Raw genomic sequence first — 19675 nt, 5'->3', positions numbered from 1 at the left:
TAAATTTTTAAAAATTTAAAATTTTAGAATTTTTTAATAGATTAAAAAAATTAAATTCTAACAAAAGAGTGAAAATTTAAGATTATTTTTTCATTTATGATGTGTTATTCATATTTTTATTCAATTGTGGTTGATTTAATTATTTGAGTTTCATATTTTTAGTTAATTTTGTTAAATATAATAATGATTTTTTTTTTTAAGAATGTAAGTAATTTAATTACTCAATCTAAATTAGAATATTTGAAATGATGTAATTTAAATTTTTTAAAATTTTAAATTATCTAAAAATTTTAATTACCCTACTCAAATACAACCTAAGACTAACCTTTGGGGAATGTTCTTATGTCCAAACAATTAATCGAAATGATTAAAAATGACTCATATCCCAGGAAAAATTATTAGAAATATTTAGACACTTAAGAGTTAAGAAATAGTCTTCAACAAAATGCCAATAACATTTTCGTAAAGATTTACGGTCTAAACTGTAAGAACTGAATCTTTCATCTTTCATAGTAATAAGTACATTTCTTCTATAAAACCGTTTAAAAGGAGTTTACAAATATTCACACACTACATACTACTCAATACTTCATCGTTTCCTATATTTTAACGAATAATATGTTATTTAAAATAAAAATAAATAGATAGTGTTGAATTACATATTTACAAATATTTATTTATAAAGATAATTTATGACAATGTTAGAAAAATTAATGGTTGGACTAATAAAATTTTTATTTTATACAAAATTATATTGAAAGTAACATTTTACTATGCTTTACAATAGAGTTATTTAACCTAATCCTACGTTTGTATGGTCGTATAGGTCCAGAGGCTTTTCATATAATTTGCTGTTCGAGTAGTAATTTTATAAAGAACGAATATTGGGAGACTAGAAACAACTAGTAGTCTATGGAAAAAATTTAACATACATTCAAAACCTGAAACATTAATCATAAATTAGAATTGAGTGTAAAAATATAGTGTAATACAAATGCAAGACACTCGTAGGATTAAAAAAATCCTTTTACGGTTAAAATTGTATGGTGTGCTGAAAAACCTTTCTTTGAGAGATTTGTAAATTATTATGTGAAGATCGATAAAGTTAGAAGAATTTTATGGAAAAGAAATAGGAAAATGAAACAACAAAAGGAAGATTGAAAGTGATGCTGTTGTTGGAGAGAAATCGGGAAAATGAGAGGTCGTCTTGACGGTAATTAAAATGTAAAATGAGAAAGAAAAAGTCAATATATAATATATTTGAAGATAAAATAAAAAGGTTAATATTAATAATTAAAAAATTTAACCAATTCAGCAATAAAATCATGTTATCCTACGTTGAAGTTTATTAAAAGATTTTGACATCACTCCTGTTAAATAATTTGAAAAAAGGACCCTAAATTGTGTTGTGTATGAGTTTAAATTAGAGAAAAAAGAGATATAATCAAATGATGCTTTTAATAATTTTTTCATCAAAATTAAATTTTACTAATTCAACTCATGTGAAATTATTACCATAGTTGTATATATAAAATTTTACACAATTTAGATAATCAAAGATATTAAATCATATATCACTATTTATTTATAATACTAACAACCAATACTTATTCCATGCCAACTACATGGATATTGAGCTCAATAAAAAAAAAAATTCATAAATATTATTAATCACTTTTTGTCTATATTTTGACTAATATATCATGCATTAAAATAAAGTGCAATAAAATATCAAAACAATTTTTGAATTATGTAAAATCTTGTGAACTTAATCTATTATTTCATGACAGTTTTAAATGTTTAGATTAACAATTTTCTCTATAAAAAAAACATTAAAGTATATATATTCTTTACATAAGCTCTCGATATGTTGCACATTTAATAAAAGTGAATTTCCAAACAAATCACCATATACATAAATTGTTATATGATAACGGTGGGAGGCGCCAATGCTTATTTTAGCATTAAGTTTACCTCAAGTGGGACTAGCCTTTATTGACAGCTAGGCTTAGTAACTAAATTGTTAAATATCTATAAATTTTGGAAATTTCAACAGCCACTTAAAGAATCAACAACTTTCTCTCCTGTGCAATTGCAGGTTTATTTCATGTAGAAATATTCATCCGCAGCCAACTATTTTTTCTTTAAATGAAAAACCGTTTTATTATATAAATTCCTCAGCCATTAATCATTCCAGAAGATGCTCCTACAATTCTTAAAATTTGTAAACCATTTGCTCAGTGTATCCAAGCTCTTTCAGTATGCCACTAAGCTGAAGCAAATCAACCATAAAGTGCAATCAGCATCTATCCAGGAAATATGGTCTGATAGACATACCACACAAATTTACATACCTCTCCTTGTGACCGGTCTTTAGCCTTGTCCCCAGATATATGTTTCATCATCCCAGGGGGGCCACAAACCTGAAAACGCAGGATAAAGTGACATCAAAGATTCGGGATTAACTCCACGACTTTGTAAAAATAAATAAAATAACTTTTGTACGAATACTCTGATGACAAACCTATACTATGATTTTGACTAATACCCATGTGAAAAGGTGAGTGGTTGGTGATGTGTAAGAGGCAACCTAGGCTAGTGGTGGTGTGTGATTCAAGTAACTAACCTCACTTTGTGGAATTAGGTTTTTGTTGTCGTTGTATTAGGACTCTAAATAACTATGATATAAACACTAAATTGACACCACAATTTATACTAATATTCTAGGTTAAGTACATGTTGAGTACAATCCCAGCTCAACAATAATAATAATCCTAATGTTCTAACACTGCTGAAGCTTACTAAGCTCTCATCATGTTTTAAAACAAATACCCTTAACAAAGGAAAACAACTTAGACAGTACGGATTGAAACTAAACAATCTACCTAGCAAAAGCAGCTCAGACTTAGACTGTACAATGTCAAAGACTTGAAACTAGATTAGAATTTAGAGTCTAACATGACAATACAGTTGGTAAAATTAAGCAATAATAATCAGAGCACGTTGGATAGAAGGCTGGAAAGGTTGATCCAGGAAATATTGACATCACTGGAAAGGTGGCACAGTGTGAACAGAGAAGTAACATTGGAATTTAGCCCAAGCCTATATTAGGAGGAAGAAACAAAGGTTGCATCCAAATGGACAGTAGGAGCAGAGTGGGCCATGTGTTTATGAAATAAGAGATAAGCTGAAAAATGGAGGTACTGTTATCACAGCAGAGGTAAGGACCAAAGAAGAGGTAGTTAACAACCTGGGGCACTGATGCAATATGAATGGGGAACCAGTATGTTTTTCGGTGCATCACCAGCAAAAGGGGAGATAAAAGTTTGAGGAGAACTTAGGCATGAATTATTCTTGATGGGTAAGATTTGGTAGGGTGGGGATACTATATCTAAGAATACCCTTGTAGGTCTATTTGTCTTATGCTGCATTTTCTTGGGATTTCAGTCTTTACAGAGGTCTACCTCTGCTTGTAAGGAGCTTGGTCTCCCTTAAATATAATCTTCTACTCTAGTTCCAAGTTTCTACCAATGACATTCTTTAACTTAGTAAGAATCCTACGTCCTAAGGCAATAATTGCTATTACTCTTAAAGGGGAATTTTTACTTCAATCATCTCACCATATGGATACTTAAAGAAAAAATCAGAAAGGAAACATCTTTTGATTTCCCTAGAGAATCAAATTAAAATTTTTTTCAACACATCAGTTAGAAGTAAGGACAATATATTAGAGTGCTGATGAGTCCACATTTTACTACATTTTTATACATCATTTATTACTTCTTATAGAAAAGAATAGACTTAGATAGTGTAAATAAGATGAATATTCCAATTAGGCTAAATAATATAGCTTTCTTAATTTTTTGTTAATTTACATGAATTTAGATAGTTTATTTTACATATTTTGATCATTTGAATAATATGACAGGAATCCCCAAGCTTATTTTGAAGAATTATTGGATTTTGAGGAATTTGAGTTGAAAGTAACTACTTTCAATATTGATAGTGACAACTACAGCAAGCCACTTCCAGCAAAGGGACCAAAGTGATCACTTTCAAAGCTTAAAGTGACAACTACAGTAGCCCAGAATCAACCAAACCTGCGCGTGGTTACTATGAATATTCATAGTAGTCACTCCAGAGCATGCAGAATTGAAGGTGCTGCGCGTAGTTACTATCAAAATTCATAGTAATCACTCCAGAGAGGCAAAACTCAACTGATGTTGCGCGTGTTTACTATGAAAGAATGAGAGTAACTACTTTAGAGGGCGCCAGCTTTAGTATAAATAGATTTTTACCAAATTAGGGTAGGGAGTTTCTTACACTTTTTGAACCTTTTCTCTTCTTTACTCAATTTAGAATATTTTCCAGAGCTTAGGGCAATCTTGGGTGACAGCCAAGGGTCCAACCTAGGGTTTGGTTTCTCATTTCTCTTGCTTTTACATTAATGTTAATGAGTTTTCTGCATTTCCCAATTGCGTTTTTGACCCCCATTTCCATGGAGGGCTAAGTTTGTGTAATCCTTAGTGAATTCACATGGGTTCTTGAGTTCCTTGAATTTAATGATAATACAATTCCTTTCTTTCATGAATTACTTCTTCCTTGTCTCTTGAATTGAATTAATGGTGAATGAGGGGGGTATTGCTCAATTAACCCTAATTTCGTTTTAAGGAGATTCTAAACTAAGGGTTGCTTAATCCTAGGTTTAATTCTAAGGTTGCGTAATTTTGGGATGAGAGATTAGAGCCTAACAAATTGCGTAATTTCGTTGGGACCATAAGGTTGATTTTCGCTTGTTAAATTAACCTAATTCATGGAAGAGAGGATGAATGTTAAATCTTGAGTGGAATTAGGATAGAATCTATGTGGATGAACTAAGGATTGCTGTTTTCTATTGTTTGAATTAATTAAACTCATTTGCTCATTGCTCTTATTTTAATTTGAAACCACAAAACTCCCCCCCCCCCATTTTAATTGCTTGTTTAATTAATGCCTCCAACATGTTTAATGAAGATTAATAACCAATGTTCATGGGAGACAATCTAGGGTTACCCTAGTACTACATTAATTTGTTTAAATTTTGATGAGGATTTACGACAAATCTTTTAAACACCTCGAAATAGATCATCATCAAGTGCCCTCAATGGTTTTACTCGCAAGAGCAAAACTTACAAGCACAATAGTATCATCACAAGGACCATGTAAGCCTTTCTCAACCATATCCTTTGATATGAAACCTGCACCTCCTCTCCAATTTTTTGTTGGATTATCTACAGTGTAAAATATCTGCAAATTTGGTCAAAAAAGGATAAATTAATTTACTAACAAAAGTAATAGGTACTGACTTTAAATTTCTGAAGAAAATTATTACCTTTAAGTTTGGATGGCTAGCTGCTAGAATGTCAAGCTTCTGTTTAAGCAATATGTCATCTGGGGAGACATTAGCATAAAGCAATGATATCTATATTATTTTTATAAAAAAAGAACACTGTAAGCTGCGGTATTCTCCAGTTTATTAGACATAAATATAATGAATAAAATAATCGAACTTCATTTGAATAAACAAATTGAACTAGTGCATATTCAGCCGTATGAATCAAACATGACAAACAGTTCGAAGAAATTGTAAAAAAAAATATAAAAAAAAAAGAATATGACAACATAATTTTACAAAAACAGTTGGGAAAGGCAGGCTGTACATCATGGGCAATTGTTGTAAAAGTTATCAATCACAAGGCCTAGCAACTACCTGAGTTTTGTCATTAGGATTCTTCAATATTGCTTCAATCACCTGAAGCATTGGAGTAATTCCTGTTCCACCAGCAATCTGAGAAATGTAATAAGAAAAATTCAACCTGGTGTCACATGGAATGTAAAATGTTACGAAGTTATGGATACATACAGGTGAGTAGCAATGACAATGCACATGTCTGGGAGACCAGTTGAGGCCTTCAAAATAAACCTTTTGGCGAAAGGAAGTAGCAAATTTGTTGCTCTTTTTCTTTCAGAAGTACCTTTGTGACTCCACTGGTTCCCAAACAAGTATAATAAATATTTCAACATATAACTGAATGATTATTAAACCCCAAATCCCATCATTGTTAATGTGTACTGGTGTCACTAAACTTACCATGCCAATATGTTTCTTCATATTAGGACTATATCTGAGCTTTTCAATGGGCCTGGAAGAAACAATGTCTTTCTCACACAAAGTTTATGCATAGAAGGTATTCTTTTGATCTTGAAATGTTATTACAAATTACATACCCTTTCACCTCAACAACATCACCTGGCTTTAAGCTTGCAAAATGCTGGCTCATTTTTCCTTCAGGATACACCTGTAACAATTTGAAGATTAGATCACCCGAGTGGCTCTACAAAAAAGCTTCTTGGCAAGATGATATACAAGATACGAAATGCTCCCTTTATTAGTGATGTACCTTGATTAACAAATCAAAGTGTCCCTTAGATTCTGGATCGGATATGGGAGTATACCTGTAAATTGAGGTAAATTCTTCTAATTAAACTCTATGAAACATCAACAGCAGTAAGCAAGAAATTATTATTATTAAAAACATGATATTGACACGTGGAAAGCTTTAGAAATTTTACTCCTTTTTCAACATACCAAGCTTCCATGTGACAGGATTATAGCATATTGTTATGAATAGATATAATAAACGTATTAGGATTAGGGTTTATTTTAGTATTATAATAATGGGCTTGGCCCAGTAGGGTTACATATGTATCCTTATAAATATAAAGGTTTCTACACATTGTAAAGCATTCAATTCCAGCACACTAATCTGTCTCTCTCTCTCTCTCTATGCTCTATCTCTCTAATTTCTACATGGTATCAAGAGACTTCTAGATTCTCTCTTTGGTCGCCACCACTGCCACCACCACCACTCCGCCTCCGGGAAAAAAAAAACAGAAAAACAGCAGCTTCAAAAAAGGCTAACCATGGCTACTGTGGGGATGAAAAGTTTTTCTGGTAACCAGAATATGCAGTAATTCAACGTTTACAATTTGAGTGTAGTGTTTCTTTCTAGCCATTGAGATGAAACCCACGCAATTCCATCACTGTTTGTGCATGTACAATGTTTGAACGTGATAGTCAGGATGTGCAGGATGCATAGCACAAGGGGGCTATTACGGAAATTATATCTCTATCCAAGCTTACCGATTTTAAGCTGGATAGAGATGATATGAACTATATGAAGTGGAAGTATTTGATTGAGATTAGCCTGGGTGGAATGGGAAAGAATCATTTGACTGAAAAAGCACCTGTTAATTCTAAGGATGTTGACACATGGAAGATATGTGACAAAAAAATCCTTGCGTTGCTAGTAAACTATGTTGATAGGCGAATACAACCAATTATTACCCATTGCAAAATCGTGAAGGAGTTGTGGGATTTTTTGCAATTTATTTTTGAAAAATCTGATAATTTGAATCAATTATATGCTCTCTTGCAGGAAGTTTATTAATCCAGACAAAATAAGCAGAACTCAATAAACTATTTTTTGGAGTTTAAGAAGCATACTGAGGAAATACAATCTCTTTTAGCCTGCAAAACTATTGCAAGATGATAGCATAACAAAAGAAACTCATGACTTTGAGTTGGCTCTCCGGACTTGATCCGGAATATAAAGTTCAGTCTGAAATTCTGTCAAGCAAGCAGGTTGATAATCTTACCGATGTCTTCTTCAAAGTTATGTAGTCTTCCTTTGAGGAATTCAAGAGCACTATAGAAAATGAGTCTCTTGACCACTCTGCCGTGGCAGCCCAATACAGCCACCGTAGTGGTCGCAATGGTGATAGAGGTGGTAGAGATAGTCGTGGCCGTGGATGTAGTGGAGGTCATAGTATTGTACAGTGCTACAACTGTGGCGAATTTAGCCATTATCGGAATCAGTGCACTCATTCTCCGCAGAATCAGTCGTTTATTCATTCACAAGATAATTCTTGATTCGCTAACTTGGCGTCTCAACCTGATACAGCTACTCAGGAGAAAGAAGGACGTACTGTGTGTATGAGAGATGAGGAATTTATTCAGTATACTCAGTTTCAGACTTCTCAACAACCATCTACATCCTTTACAGCCACTTTGGTCAAAAAGGTAATCCTTCGCCATCTCTTTTCTCTTCTTCCAAGCGTTGGGTCATTGATTCTAGCACTACTAATCATATGACTGAAGATTCAGGTATCCTTTCCTCTTTTTGTCTACCCAATTCTCATTCTTCTATAACACTCGCAATGGTTTTACTATCCATATTAAGGGCAACAGGTGTACCACCCCAGTTTCAACCTTATCTTTGTCTTCTGTTTTATATTTGCCTCAATTCTCCTTAAATTTGTTGTCCATTAGCCAAATCACTTCATCATTAAATTGCTCAGTAACATTCTTTTTTTATTCTTGTGTTTTTCAGGATCTGGTGGCATAGAGGATTATTGGTAGAGGTCAGGTATCTAATGGGCTGTATCTATTGGAAGAAGAAGGACTTCCACAAGCTTCTATTGTGTCTAGGAATGAAACAATGTCTCCTTTCTAACTTCATTACCGTCTAGGTTATCTGTCTTTAGGAGTTCTTAGGAAATTATGTCCTAGTATAGAGTTTAATTTTTATTGAGTCATGTCAGTTTGCTAAACATCATCGTAATGTTTATTTACCTCATTTAAATAAAAGAGCTCATGCCCCCTTTGAAATTGTTCATTCTGATGTTTGAGACCCTTGTCCAATTACTTCTAAATTTAGTTTTAAATATTTTATTACCTTTGTGGATGATTATTCTCATGCAACATGGTTGTTTTTGATGAAATCTAGATCTGAAGTCTTTTCTATATTTTGTAATTTCGGTGCTGAAATTAAAACTCAATTTAATACTTGTGTGCGCATTCTTAAAAGTGATAATGCTAAAGAATATTTTTTTGCATCCTTCACTAATTTTATGAATAAATATGGCATACTTCATCAGTCTTCTTCTATTGTTACCCCACAACAAAATGAAGTAGCTGAACATAAAAATTGTCATCTTATGGAAGTAGATCGTACTTTAATGTTTAAAATTAAAGTTCCTAAACCTTTTTGGGCTAATGTTGTTCTTATTGCTGCATATTTAATTAATCGCATGTCATCATCTGTTACATGGTGAGATTTCCCACTCTATATTTTTCCCATCACAATCTTTCTTTTCTTTACCTCCTAAAGTTTTTTGCTGCACTTGTTTTATGTTTAATGTTCGTCCTCAAGTAACTAAACTTGATCCAAAGTCCCTTAAATGTGTATTTTTGGGTTATTCTCGGTCACAAAAAGGTTACCGTTATTTTTCACCTAATCTTGGTCGGTATCTTATTTCCTCTGATGTGTTTTTCTTTGAAGGTCTTCCATTCTTTAAGTCCTCATCTTTTGAGTCCATGTATGAGGTAGATGAACCTTTTTTGACTTATACTCTTATCCAATCTACACATCTTGTTGCCCCTTTGACTCCTACTGATACAAGTTTCAAGTTCTTTAAGCAGACATACTCTCACTGGCCAAAACAGCTTTTAGATAATGTGCCCCCCGTGGCTAATGATATTCAAAATGATACTCAACATCTACCATTATCTCCTCAAGTGTCAACAAATCCTTTGTCTGATCTTGACCTTTTTATTGCTATCTAAAAAGGTAAGAGAACTTGCACATATCCTATTTCATCTTATGTGACGTCTACTCATTTATCCTTTACATCTAAATCCTTTATGGCTGGTGTAGATTCTCTCTTTGTTCCTAAGACTCTTGCAGATGCTCTCAGTCATGATGGTTGGAGACATGCTATGGAGGAAGAAATGTTGGCTCTTGAGACGAATGATACTTGGGATTTGGTTCCTCTTCCTGAGGGCAAACAGGCTATTGGTTGTAAGTGGGTTTACACTGTGAAAGTTAATCCAAATGGTTCTATGGCTCACTTGAAGGCACGCCTTGTTGCAAAAGGGTATGCCCAAACTTATGGCTTTGACTACACTGATACGTTTTCTCCGGTTGCTAAACCCTCATTTGTTCGCATCTTCATCTCTCTTGCAGCTATGCATCATTGGCCATTATTCTAGCTAGATGTCAAGAATGCAATCTTAAATGGAGACTTACAGGAGGAGGTGTACATCGAGCAACCATCTGGCTGACTTTGTTGCTCAGGGGGAGTGTGGAAGAGTGTGTCGTTTAAAAAAGTCATTATATGGCTTGAAACAATCACCTAAAGCATGATTTAAGAGATTCAGTGACATGATTCTAGAATTTGGATTAGTGAGGAGTGAGAGTGATCATACAGTGTTTTACAAACAGATTAACCATGGTTGTATTTTACTTGTTTATGTTGATGATATTGTTATTACAGGTAGCAACAAAGAAGGAATCAACAACTTAAGGAAATTTCTTCAAACCAAGTTTTAGACAAAAGACTTAAGAATTTTGAAATATTTTTTGGGTATTAAAGTCGTACTCCAGGAAAGGAATCTTCCTTTTACAGAGAAAAAATGTCTTAGACTTATTGACTGATACGGGACTAAAAGGAGCTAAACCATGTGAGACACCTATGGAACTAGCAGTGAAACTGACAGCAAATAGAGTTTCTTTTACAGATTCATAAAAACACAGAAGATTAGTAGGCAAGCTAAATTACTTGACTGTCACAAGGTCGGATATTGCTTTTCCAGTGAGTGTTGTTAGCCAGTTTATGTCATCGCCGACGAATACTCATTGGTAAACACTAATTCGCATTGTGAAGTATTTGAAGAAAGTACCAAGAAAAGGAATTGTGTACAAAGATCATGGACATGCACAGATAGAGGCATTTTCTGATGCTGATTGGGGAGGATCTATGGACAGAAAATCTACTACTGGATACTGTGTGTTCTTGGAGGGTAATTTAATTTTGTGAAAAAGTAAGAAGCAGAACATTGTATCAAGATCAAGTGCGGAATCAGAATACAAGGCAATGGCTCAGACTACTTGTGAGTTAATGTGGTTGAAACATATGTTGGAAGAGATAGGATTTGGTAGCACTAAGCCTATGCAACTTTGGTGTGACAACCAAGCAGCGCGATACACATTGTCTCAAATCCAGTTTTTCATGAACGGACGAAACATATTGAGATAGTGTCACTTTATTCCATAAAAAGTTCAGTAGAAGCTTATATCCATCTCTCATATTAGGAAAGGCGACCAATTATCAGATGTGTTTACAAAGGTTTTAAATGGGACACGTAACAATTATATTTGTAACAAGCTAGGCATGATTAATATCTATGCTTCACCTTGAGGGGGGTGTTATAAATAGCTATAATAAATGTGTTAGGATTAGGGTTTATTTTAGTATTATAATAATGAGCTTGGCCCAGTAAGGTTACATATGTATCTTTATAAATATAAGACTCTCTACATGTTGTAGAGCTTCCAATTCCAGCATATTAATCTGTCTCTCTCTATATTCATTCTTAATTTCTACACAAGATGAATATAAATGCCTTATCATTTACCAAAGTAGAATAAAGTATATGCTTCTTTCCAATCTTACTTACTAAAGCTAATAACAATATTGATATCATAGACACTGATTCAGATATTAGCAAAACATTCTCTTATTATAAATAGATAGTCTGCTATGTACTTCCATACATGGATTCATCCTACGTCTTCTCATATCTCTCTCTCAACATGGTATCTAAAGCTTGACAAGAGAGTATTCCTAATCCGTGCACTCCCATTGACCCATTGGCCATTGGTATAAATTTTTTTCAGAAACTACCTTGTTCTCAATTTTTGGTCAGTTTTTCGGCATTTTCTCCGCGTCAAATACTGTTCACCACCAGCTGCCACCATTTTCCAACTACTTTTCTAATCTTTGAATTTAGATCTAGACCATCATCACCTGCACCAACCAACGCAACTAATCCCACCTTCATCAGAGCTCTCACATGCCACCATAAGCAACCACAACTTCACTGTTCCTTCTCTGAACTCCTCTGCTTTGGTGTCTCATTAGGGTGATCATACTCGCTCTCACAAACCTAGTGAATCTCACCCTGAATGTGACCATTGTTATAAGCTTGGTCATACCAATGATCTTTGCTATACTCTTCATGGTTCCCCTTCTCATGCGACCAATGTGGCTCACTCTTCTTCACAGGCTCTTTGTAACTCTGTTGGACTACTACTTGCTCATCAGGCACCATCTATCTCTTATGACATTCATCAATTTGGATCCATTAATAACATTATGGTAATAAATCTCTTTTGATTACTCTTTCTCTTTCTAATTCTTTACCCTTACCACTATGGCAAATGGTTCCCATACACAACCTAGATCTTTAACAAGGTCTCATCAATTATATATGTAACAGACTTGATGTATATGATTTATATGCTTCAGCTTGAAAGGGAGTGTTGAGAATAATGTCAATAAGGTAACTGTAGATAACATAATCTTAGATAGCATAATCATAGATGGTGTGATTTTAGACAACAGAATATCATGAAGATATTATGTAATCGTCGTACATTATTATAAATTGATATCTCTACTATGTGTTCCAACATATAGACTCATCCTATGTCTTCTCATTTCTCTCTCTCTCAACAGGTACACCAATGTTAGTCACATCTTTCCAACGCTTCCATAGCCAAATGTTGCCTCCCCTCCTTTTATTCCTTTCATGGTGTAATACAGCTTGAGGTGAATCAGCCATCCATACGCGTCACTTCTTCAAACTCAAAGTATTGGGATTCTTTGATGTTCTCTCTTGAAACTTAAAATCTCTTTCCTCACTTCTTAAACAATTGTCAAGAATGTGCTTCATTCGTGCTCGACCTTAAACTGCTCTTGCATCCTTTAATATGCACTACCCATAGATTCAAGATCAAAGCTCTAATAACGGTTGATAGAAACTTGTTCACATATTGAAGAAAGATTGTCTTTATAGATAGAAACCTCCCAGGTATATGAGAGATGTGGTTCTCTCTCACAAATGACAGGATACCTTTCTCTCTCAACCCCTTTTTTCTTATTTATAGGCAGCATGCCTTATTTTTCTAAATATCCCCCCAATCCCCAATAACCAAGTAATTATGCTATTAACTGTGGGTTATCTAACATGATACAAATTCAAAGCCCAAATGATAATCATAGACATTCATTGTCAAAAGAAACACAAAAAGGAGAATGTGGCAAGGAAAAATGGCATGGAAAAATTTACAAAAGATAAATCTAAAATTGCCTTATCATTTATCAGGTAAGGAAAAAGTACATTGTCTCAACAGATGTAGTGTACTCGTTGTCTCAACAGAAAAACTTACGGGCGTATCACGTATTTTGGTTTTCCTTCAGCATCTTGTCCCAATGGTGCTCTGAGATTAAATAAGATGATAGGAGGTCACATTACATTAAAACACAGTTTGAATTTATACAATGCCAATGGCATAACAAACTCCATAATTAACAATGTATCAAACCTTGTAATAATGCAAGATGAAACATCCAAACCCAATGTCTTAGTGGGATCAAATGAAAACCTGGCATAGAGAGGAGAAAGATATAGTCATAAAAATGCAATATCAAACTCAATTGCAGTTATTTATGATGTCTAATAGATAATGATTGTGTGTGATGTTAATTAATTTAAATCATATTAGCGGCTAATGCTTCAGCTGTGGTGTATATTATGATTATGATATGGATTTTAGTTGTCCTGACATGAATAACTGAATTAACTAAATCTACAGATTGCATGTGATATGAACCAAAAATTAATTATTAATGGGTATATAAGATGAAGTACCACAAACACAATTAACTATTAATCAGATAAGATAAGTTAGGCTTGAAATCAAGGCATTTGTATATGATATTTAAGATTTAAATGTTTTACTTTGCTTACATGTTTCGAATCCTTACCCCGACTTCTCCTTGGAACCAGTTCACTGGTTAAGATGTACTATTTCAAGGATATAAGCATAAGGACTTGACAAGATTCTGCTGGGAAAAGTATAACTAAAGCTTCAATGACAACCATTTAGCTAAATTAGCATATAGGGATTTTTATTTTAATAGGATCAAGCGGGGTTAAAATTTAATTTCTCCTCTGTGGAAAAACAAACGGATGTGGATGCATTTGTGGGACAGCAATATCAAAAAAGGAAGACAGCAGCAAAAGATGCATCACCACAGCAGTAGATATATTTGTTTCCTCTTTTTTAACAAAATCTCCTTACTTTATTTAGGATTTGTTTTCTTTCTTAATTGAAAAGATCATCAATTAGGATATGTTTCCTTTTATTAGATACAATCATATTATTATCTTGATTTAGGATTTATTTCTTTTCTTAATTGGTATAGAACCATTTCAATTAGATTTGTCTCTCTATTGTATTAACAATCTATAAAAGGACTAACAATAAATAAAGGAAATGCAAATATATTCAGAATTAAATACCCACCAAAAAGGCTCTGTGAAGGACGAGTCTATTCCCTAAATTCCATACTCACTATAGGTCGCAAGGGTTCTTCCACATCTACCCTGTGATTAGGTCCTACACGAAGGCTCATTACAACTTGGCATCGGGAGCTGGTCATCATGGGTGATGTGGAGAATTTGGCAGCCAAATTGGATGCTTTTATGGAACAAATGAATACCTGACAGCATGCAATAGAAGAACAACTTGCAGAACTTTCCATCACAGTTTGTGGGTCCGAAAAAGGGTCAATTGGAGACTGTAGCCAAAATTCATAGGACAAGGCAGAACTATAGTTAGGAGGACCCATGGTACCACAGTAGTACTCTAAAATGGAATTTCCCAATTATGATGACATGAGCAATCCTTTTGGGTGGCTGAAATGATGTGAAAGATTATTCACCCACCAACGAATGGCTGAAAGAGACAAGGTGGGCTTAGCAGCTTTTCATCTCGTCAGTGAGGCACTGCTGTAGTTTGATCATATGGAACAGGAGGAGACAGAACTGGACTGGGAGCATTTTAAGGAGTATTGTTATGTGCGATTTGGCCCACTATTAAGCAACAACCCCTCAGGAGAATTCGCAAACTTGAAACAGTTGGGGTTTGTAGAGGATTTGATCTAGTCATTCCTAGCTCAGACTTTCGTTCTTAAACCCTGCCAACAAGTGAACCTTTTCACTGCTGGATTAGTTGAACTCAGAATTGACATTGAATTGCAGCAGCAAAGAACCTCGAAATTGTCATGAATATGGCTTAGGCATTAGAACACAAAGCAAAGGGTTTCTCAAGAAACTCTAACCTCATGAACCACCAAACCCACTTGTAATAGTTCTCTTATCTCCACTAACGAGAGTTCTAATGTGAAGGAGGGAGGGAGGAGGAGGAGGACACAAAAAAAAATTGTTCAGAACAATGATGGAGTAGCTCCTTTCGCTCCATTTTGTAAACAATTAACAAAAGTAGAAATGGAAGAAAGGAGGACTAAGGGACTACACTATAACTATGATGAATCCTATCGATAGGACATAATTGTAAACGAGTATTTTGGATTGAAGTTGCAGGTGATGACAGTGACTCAGATGAGGACGTGATAGGAGATCCTCAAATTTCCTTACATGCTATTAGTGGGGTTCATGACTCACACGAAGCAGCTACTAGCACAGGTATCCAGCATCACTTTTTCAGTTTTGATAGACACAAGCAGCACCCATAATTTTGTGCATGAAGGCTTAATACCAAAGTTGGGATTGGAAGTTTTGAAGAGACCAAGTTTGCATGCAAATCGATGTGGCCAACGGGGAACACTTAACAAGCCTGGGCATTTGTAGGTCTACCATTCATAGTTACAATAGACATCTTATTGGCTGATTTCTACTCTATTCCATTAGAGGGGTTTGATTTGATTTTAGGCATAAAAGGACTGTGCACCCTCGGCCAAATTGTTTGGGACTTTCATTCCTTGACCATAGAGTTTGTATTTATTGGAAAAAAAGTGTTGTGGCAAGGACAACCTCCAAAAGCAGAACCGCAACTTAGTTTGGTATAGGAGCAACATTCACCTACAGTAGTTTTGGATAAATTACTTGATGAATTTGCAAACTTATTCATGGAGCCTTCTGGCCTCCCCGCTATCCGAGAATGTGACCAGCGCATACATTTTATACAGGGATCAAGCCCAATCGTAGTTAGACCAAACTGGTACCCACATTCAAAAAGATGAGATTGAGAAATAGTGTACCCAGATGCTACAACAAGGGATCATTCAGCTCAGCAAATGTCCATTATCTTCTCTAGTCCTCTTGGTCAAGAAGCAAGATAGGGCATGGCGCTTTTGTGTTGATTACTATGAGTTCAATTCCCGATAAGCTTCTGATTCCAGTGGTAGGTGAGCTACTCGATGAGCTCCATGGGGAGCAACACTCGTGAGACTTACGGTCAAGCTACCACCAAGTTAGGATGGTCCCATCTAATGTGGAAAAGACAACCTTTTGAATCCAATATGGACACTTTGAATTTCAGGTCATGCCCTTTGGCCTTATCAATGCTCCCTCAACTTTTCAAAGTTTGATGAATAAGGTTTTTTTACCTTTTTTATGAAACTTTTTTTTTTACTACATATTAATTTATAGGAAAACATGGGTGGAACACATGCATCATGTACCATAGTTGTTAATCTCGGATAACGGCAAATAGACATGCACGATTAGTTTTTGAATTGTTGTGCACTAACATGTTGTTCTTAAAGAAATATAAGTGTCTCTTTGGCCAGTCACAGGTCACATATCTCGAACATGTCATCCATGGTTTTGGAGTAGAAGTCAATGAAACAAAAATTAAGGCCATCATTATTGATTGGCTCACTCCAAAATCTACCATACCAAGGCTCTTCGTGGGTTCCTTGGGTGAGCAGGGTAATACAGAAAATTCATCAAAGATTATGGAAAAATTTAGGATTTGTTTCTTTTTTTAATTGCTACAGAATTGTATCAATTAGATTTCTCTCCATTGTATATTCAATAAAGGACATGCAAATATATTCAGAATTAATTACCTCCAAAGAGGCTCTGTCAAGGACAAGTTGTTTCCCTAAATTCCATATTCACTACAGGTTGCAAGAAGGGTTATTCCACATCTAGGCCTGTGACTAGGTCCTACGCAACGGTTCATAACACAAACATACTTCACACCACATCGGCAACATTGCACAAACATTACATGTTATAAGATAAGTCAAGAAAGTTATAGGAGAAAACTAAAGTAAAACAGCATTGCCGAACTACAGAGACACATTTGATTATATTTGACATAATATGTTGAACTATTATAAACACATCACACACAAATTCATCATTTGTCCTTCGGCATATACCTGAATAACTGTGTATTGTGACTGACCCTAGCAGTGTCTTGCAACTTAAATTTGATCCATTTATCAGGACTCAGAGCTGGAAAGAACACACAACAAATATAACAATAATAATTAGAATAATAAAAAAATAATAAAAGCACAAATCCTGAATCTTCTCTATCAAGCAATAGAAGTGGAAGGAACGGAACTACAATGCAAACATTAAAACACCATTCCGTCTTCAATGGAAGGGCAATACCTTAATTACTATCATAATGAATCTGTAAAGAGCAATCCAACACACTATAGATACAGAAAACAGCTGCATACATAGCGGCAATATTTGTGTGATATTACGTAAACTCACCGATATCTCTACTATTCTCTTCTTTCACTTGTTCTAAATGAACCTACAAATTCAAACCACAATAAATGGATCAGACAAATAATTGATTATTATAAAGGACAAAGCGCAGACTACGCAACGAAACACTGTGATCAAAGTGCATTAAAAATACAAATCTATCAAACAATAGCGAGATGCCAATGACATCACGTAAAAAATTAAAGCAAAAAGAAAAATAAATTGTCTTATAGAACCCTAAATTTTTAAAAGGACTCAGAAGTGACAAGACCAAAGCGCAGTTAGGTAGCAATGAAATGTTGCACATTACGGAAGCAACGAAATGAATGGATGAACGACGAAGCGAAGTGAGATTTGAAAAGAAGAAAAAGGAATAGATAGATAGATAGGATACCAGGTTTGGTGAGGAAAGGCAATAGAAGAAGGAGGCTCCACCGGAAATGGCAGCTATAGTAGTGAATGGTAACCGGAAATTACTGTATTTGTGATTGTGAGAGGAATTCGATTTGGCAACGAAGCCACTCGACAATGCAATGGGAGTGGCTCTTGCAAGCCTCTTCAAAACAGAAGCCATTTTCACGTTCACTCAGAGTAGCACTGTTACCTACGCATAGAACAAATTCCAAACGCCCCCAGAGACAGAGTGCAATGCAAACTTGGACGATCAACCCCATTTTATGTCAAAGCTCACCGGCTTTTTAGTATTTTAATAATTTTTTATTTAATATTATTCCTATGCATAATTCATTCTAAGGAAATCAACTTTTTTCTTTGGAGAAACTTTTTACATTAAGATTATACTTTCTTTTCTTGAGAAATTAACATGTTATAGCTTAGTTTAATTTAATATAAATGAATTTTTTAGGGTTAATTATTTTTCTCTGGGACTATCAATTAGAAATTAATTTTGAATTCCTACTTAAACATAAAAATCTGTATAAATGTTTAAAACATTTCCTTTATTAAAAATTTAAAATTAACAATATGATGTTTAAAATTATAAAAATAGATTTATAAGTAACATTAATAATTTCTTAAAGAACAAGAGTACTTACTAAAAAAATTTATAACAAAAAACATGATATTTAGGTTTCTTTCTTAAAAAATATATATATAATTTACCGAAATCATTCAATCTTTATTATGTATTATTTTTTAATTTAAGCATCACCATTTTCTTTATTTATAATACTATTTATTAGAGTTATAACATAACGGAATGTAACTATATTTAAAATGCATAAAATCAAAAAATATTATAAAAGAATAATTCAGATTGTAATATTTCTAATTTTCATCACTCTTTGTTCAATTAACAATTTGATTACCTTTTGAATTAAAAAAATGAGTTTAGATAGAAAATTAAAAATTGAAACACAAATAATAAAATTGACTCAAAACTAGACTAAATAAAGAAGAATTATGAAATAAAGTATAATATGATCTAATTAAAAGTGACAATTATTTTTATAAATCAAATTAGTTAATTCTCAATTATCCATGATATGATATACAAAGACTATATTTAATTGTTAGAAGAAAAAAATAGGAATTAAAACACGAGTTGCAAAACTAGTAAAAAAACAAGAAAATAGGTTAAAATAAGCCTTAGAATGATTACCTTTTTTGTATGTGTTAAGAATGGTTTTAAGCCCAAAATTTTACCACACTTAGCCTAGTATAATGGCAAGTTGGATGTGCAGAAGGAGCTCCAAAAGAAAAAAAAAAACAAAAAAAAAAACTCTTGCAAATTAAGCATGCAATAGACGTAAAAAGTGGACAAAAAAATGGAAAACTTTTACAACGATTCAATGACCCAAAAGAAGACCACTTGCACGGCCAAGATTCATAAAAGACCAAGTCATTGTACATACAATTTAGATGCTATCCCATCTAGATGAGAGAACCATTGAGAAAAGAAGACAAATCAACCAAAGTAAACATAGGAATGGTAAAGAATCTTGACTAAAG

At 33.9% G+C, this 19675-nt stretch overlaps 1 protein-coding gene across 1 annotated transcript; it reads right to left on the bottom strand.

Moving 5' to 3' along the window:
- Positions 1-2034: 2034 nt before the first annotated feature.
- LOC113847379 (NADH-cytochrome b5 reductase-like protein) lies at positions 2035-19409 on the bottom strand. Its single transcript, XM_027476459.1, has 13 exons — positions 18099-19409; positions 17708-17750; positions 17362-17437; positions 13491-13550; positions 13335-13385; positions 6441-6495; positions 6268-6338; positions 6131-6182; positions 5750-5827; positions 5372-5461; positions 5173-5286; positions 2355-2423; positions 2035-2272 (listed from the first exon to the last, which is right to left on the bottom strand). The coding sequence occupies exons 1-13, from the start codon at positions 18276-18278 to the stop codon at positions 2216-2218; spliced, it is 996 nt and encodes a 331-aa protein (XP_027332260.1). The 5' UTR covers positions 18279-19409; the 3' UTR covers positions 2035-2215.
- Positions 19410-19675: the final 266 nt, after the last annotated feature.

The sequence above is a fragment of the Abrus precatorius genome, unplaced genomic scaffold, assembly GCF_003935025.1.
Source record: "Abrus precatorius isolate BTA unplaced genomic scaffold, Abrus_2018 Scaffold8, whole genome shotgun sequence".
NCBI classification, from domain to species: domain Eukaryota; kingdom Viridiplantae; phylum Streptophyta; class Magnoliopsida; order Fabales; family Fabaceae; genus Abrus; species Abrus precatorius.
The sequence above is the reverse complement of the archived record's forward strand: the minus strand, read 5'-3'. Positions and strand labels throughout refer to the sequence as shown.

Excerpts from the sequence above, each read along its gene's own strand:
- LOC113847379 (XM_027476459.1), bottom strand. The coding sequence starts at position 18,278 with ATGGCTTCTGTTTTGAAGAGGCTTGCAAGAGCCACTCCCATTGCATTG. Across the intron at positions 17,438-17,707 it reads AGAGAATAGTAGAGATATCG|CTCTGAGTCCTGATAAATGG; the intron begins GTGAGTTTACGT and ends TGTTCTTTCCAG. Across the intron at positions 13,551-17,361 it reads CACAATACACAGTTATTCAG|GTTTTCATTTGATCCCACTA; the intron begins GTATATGCCGAA and ends TCTCTATGCCAG.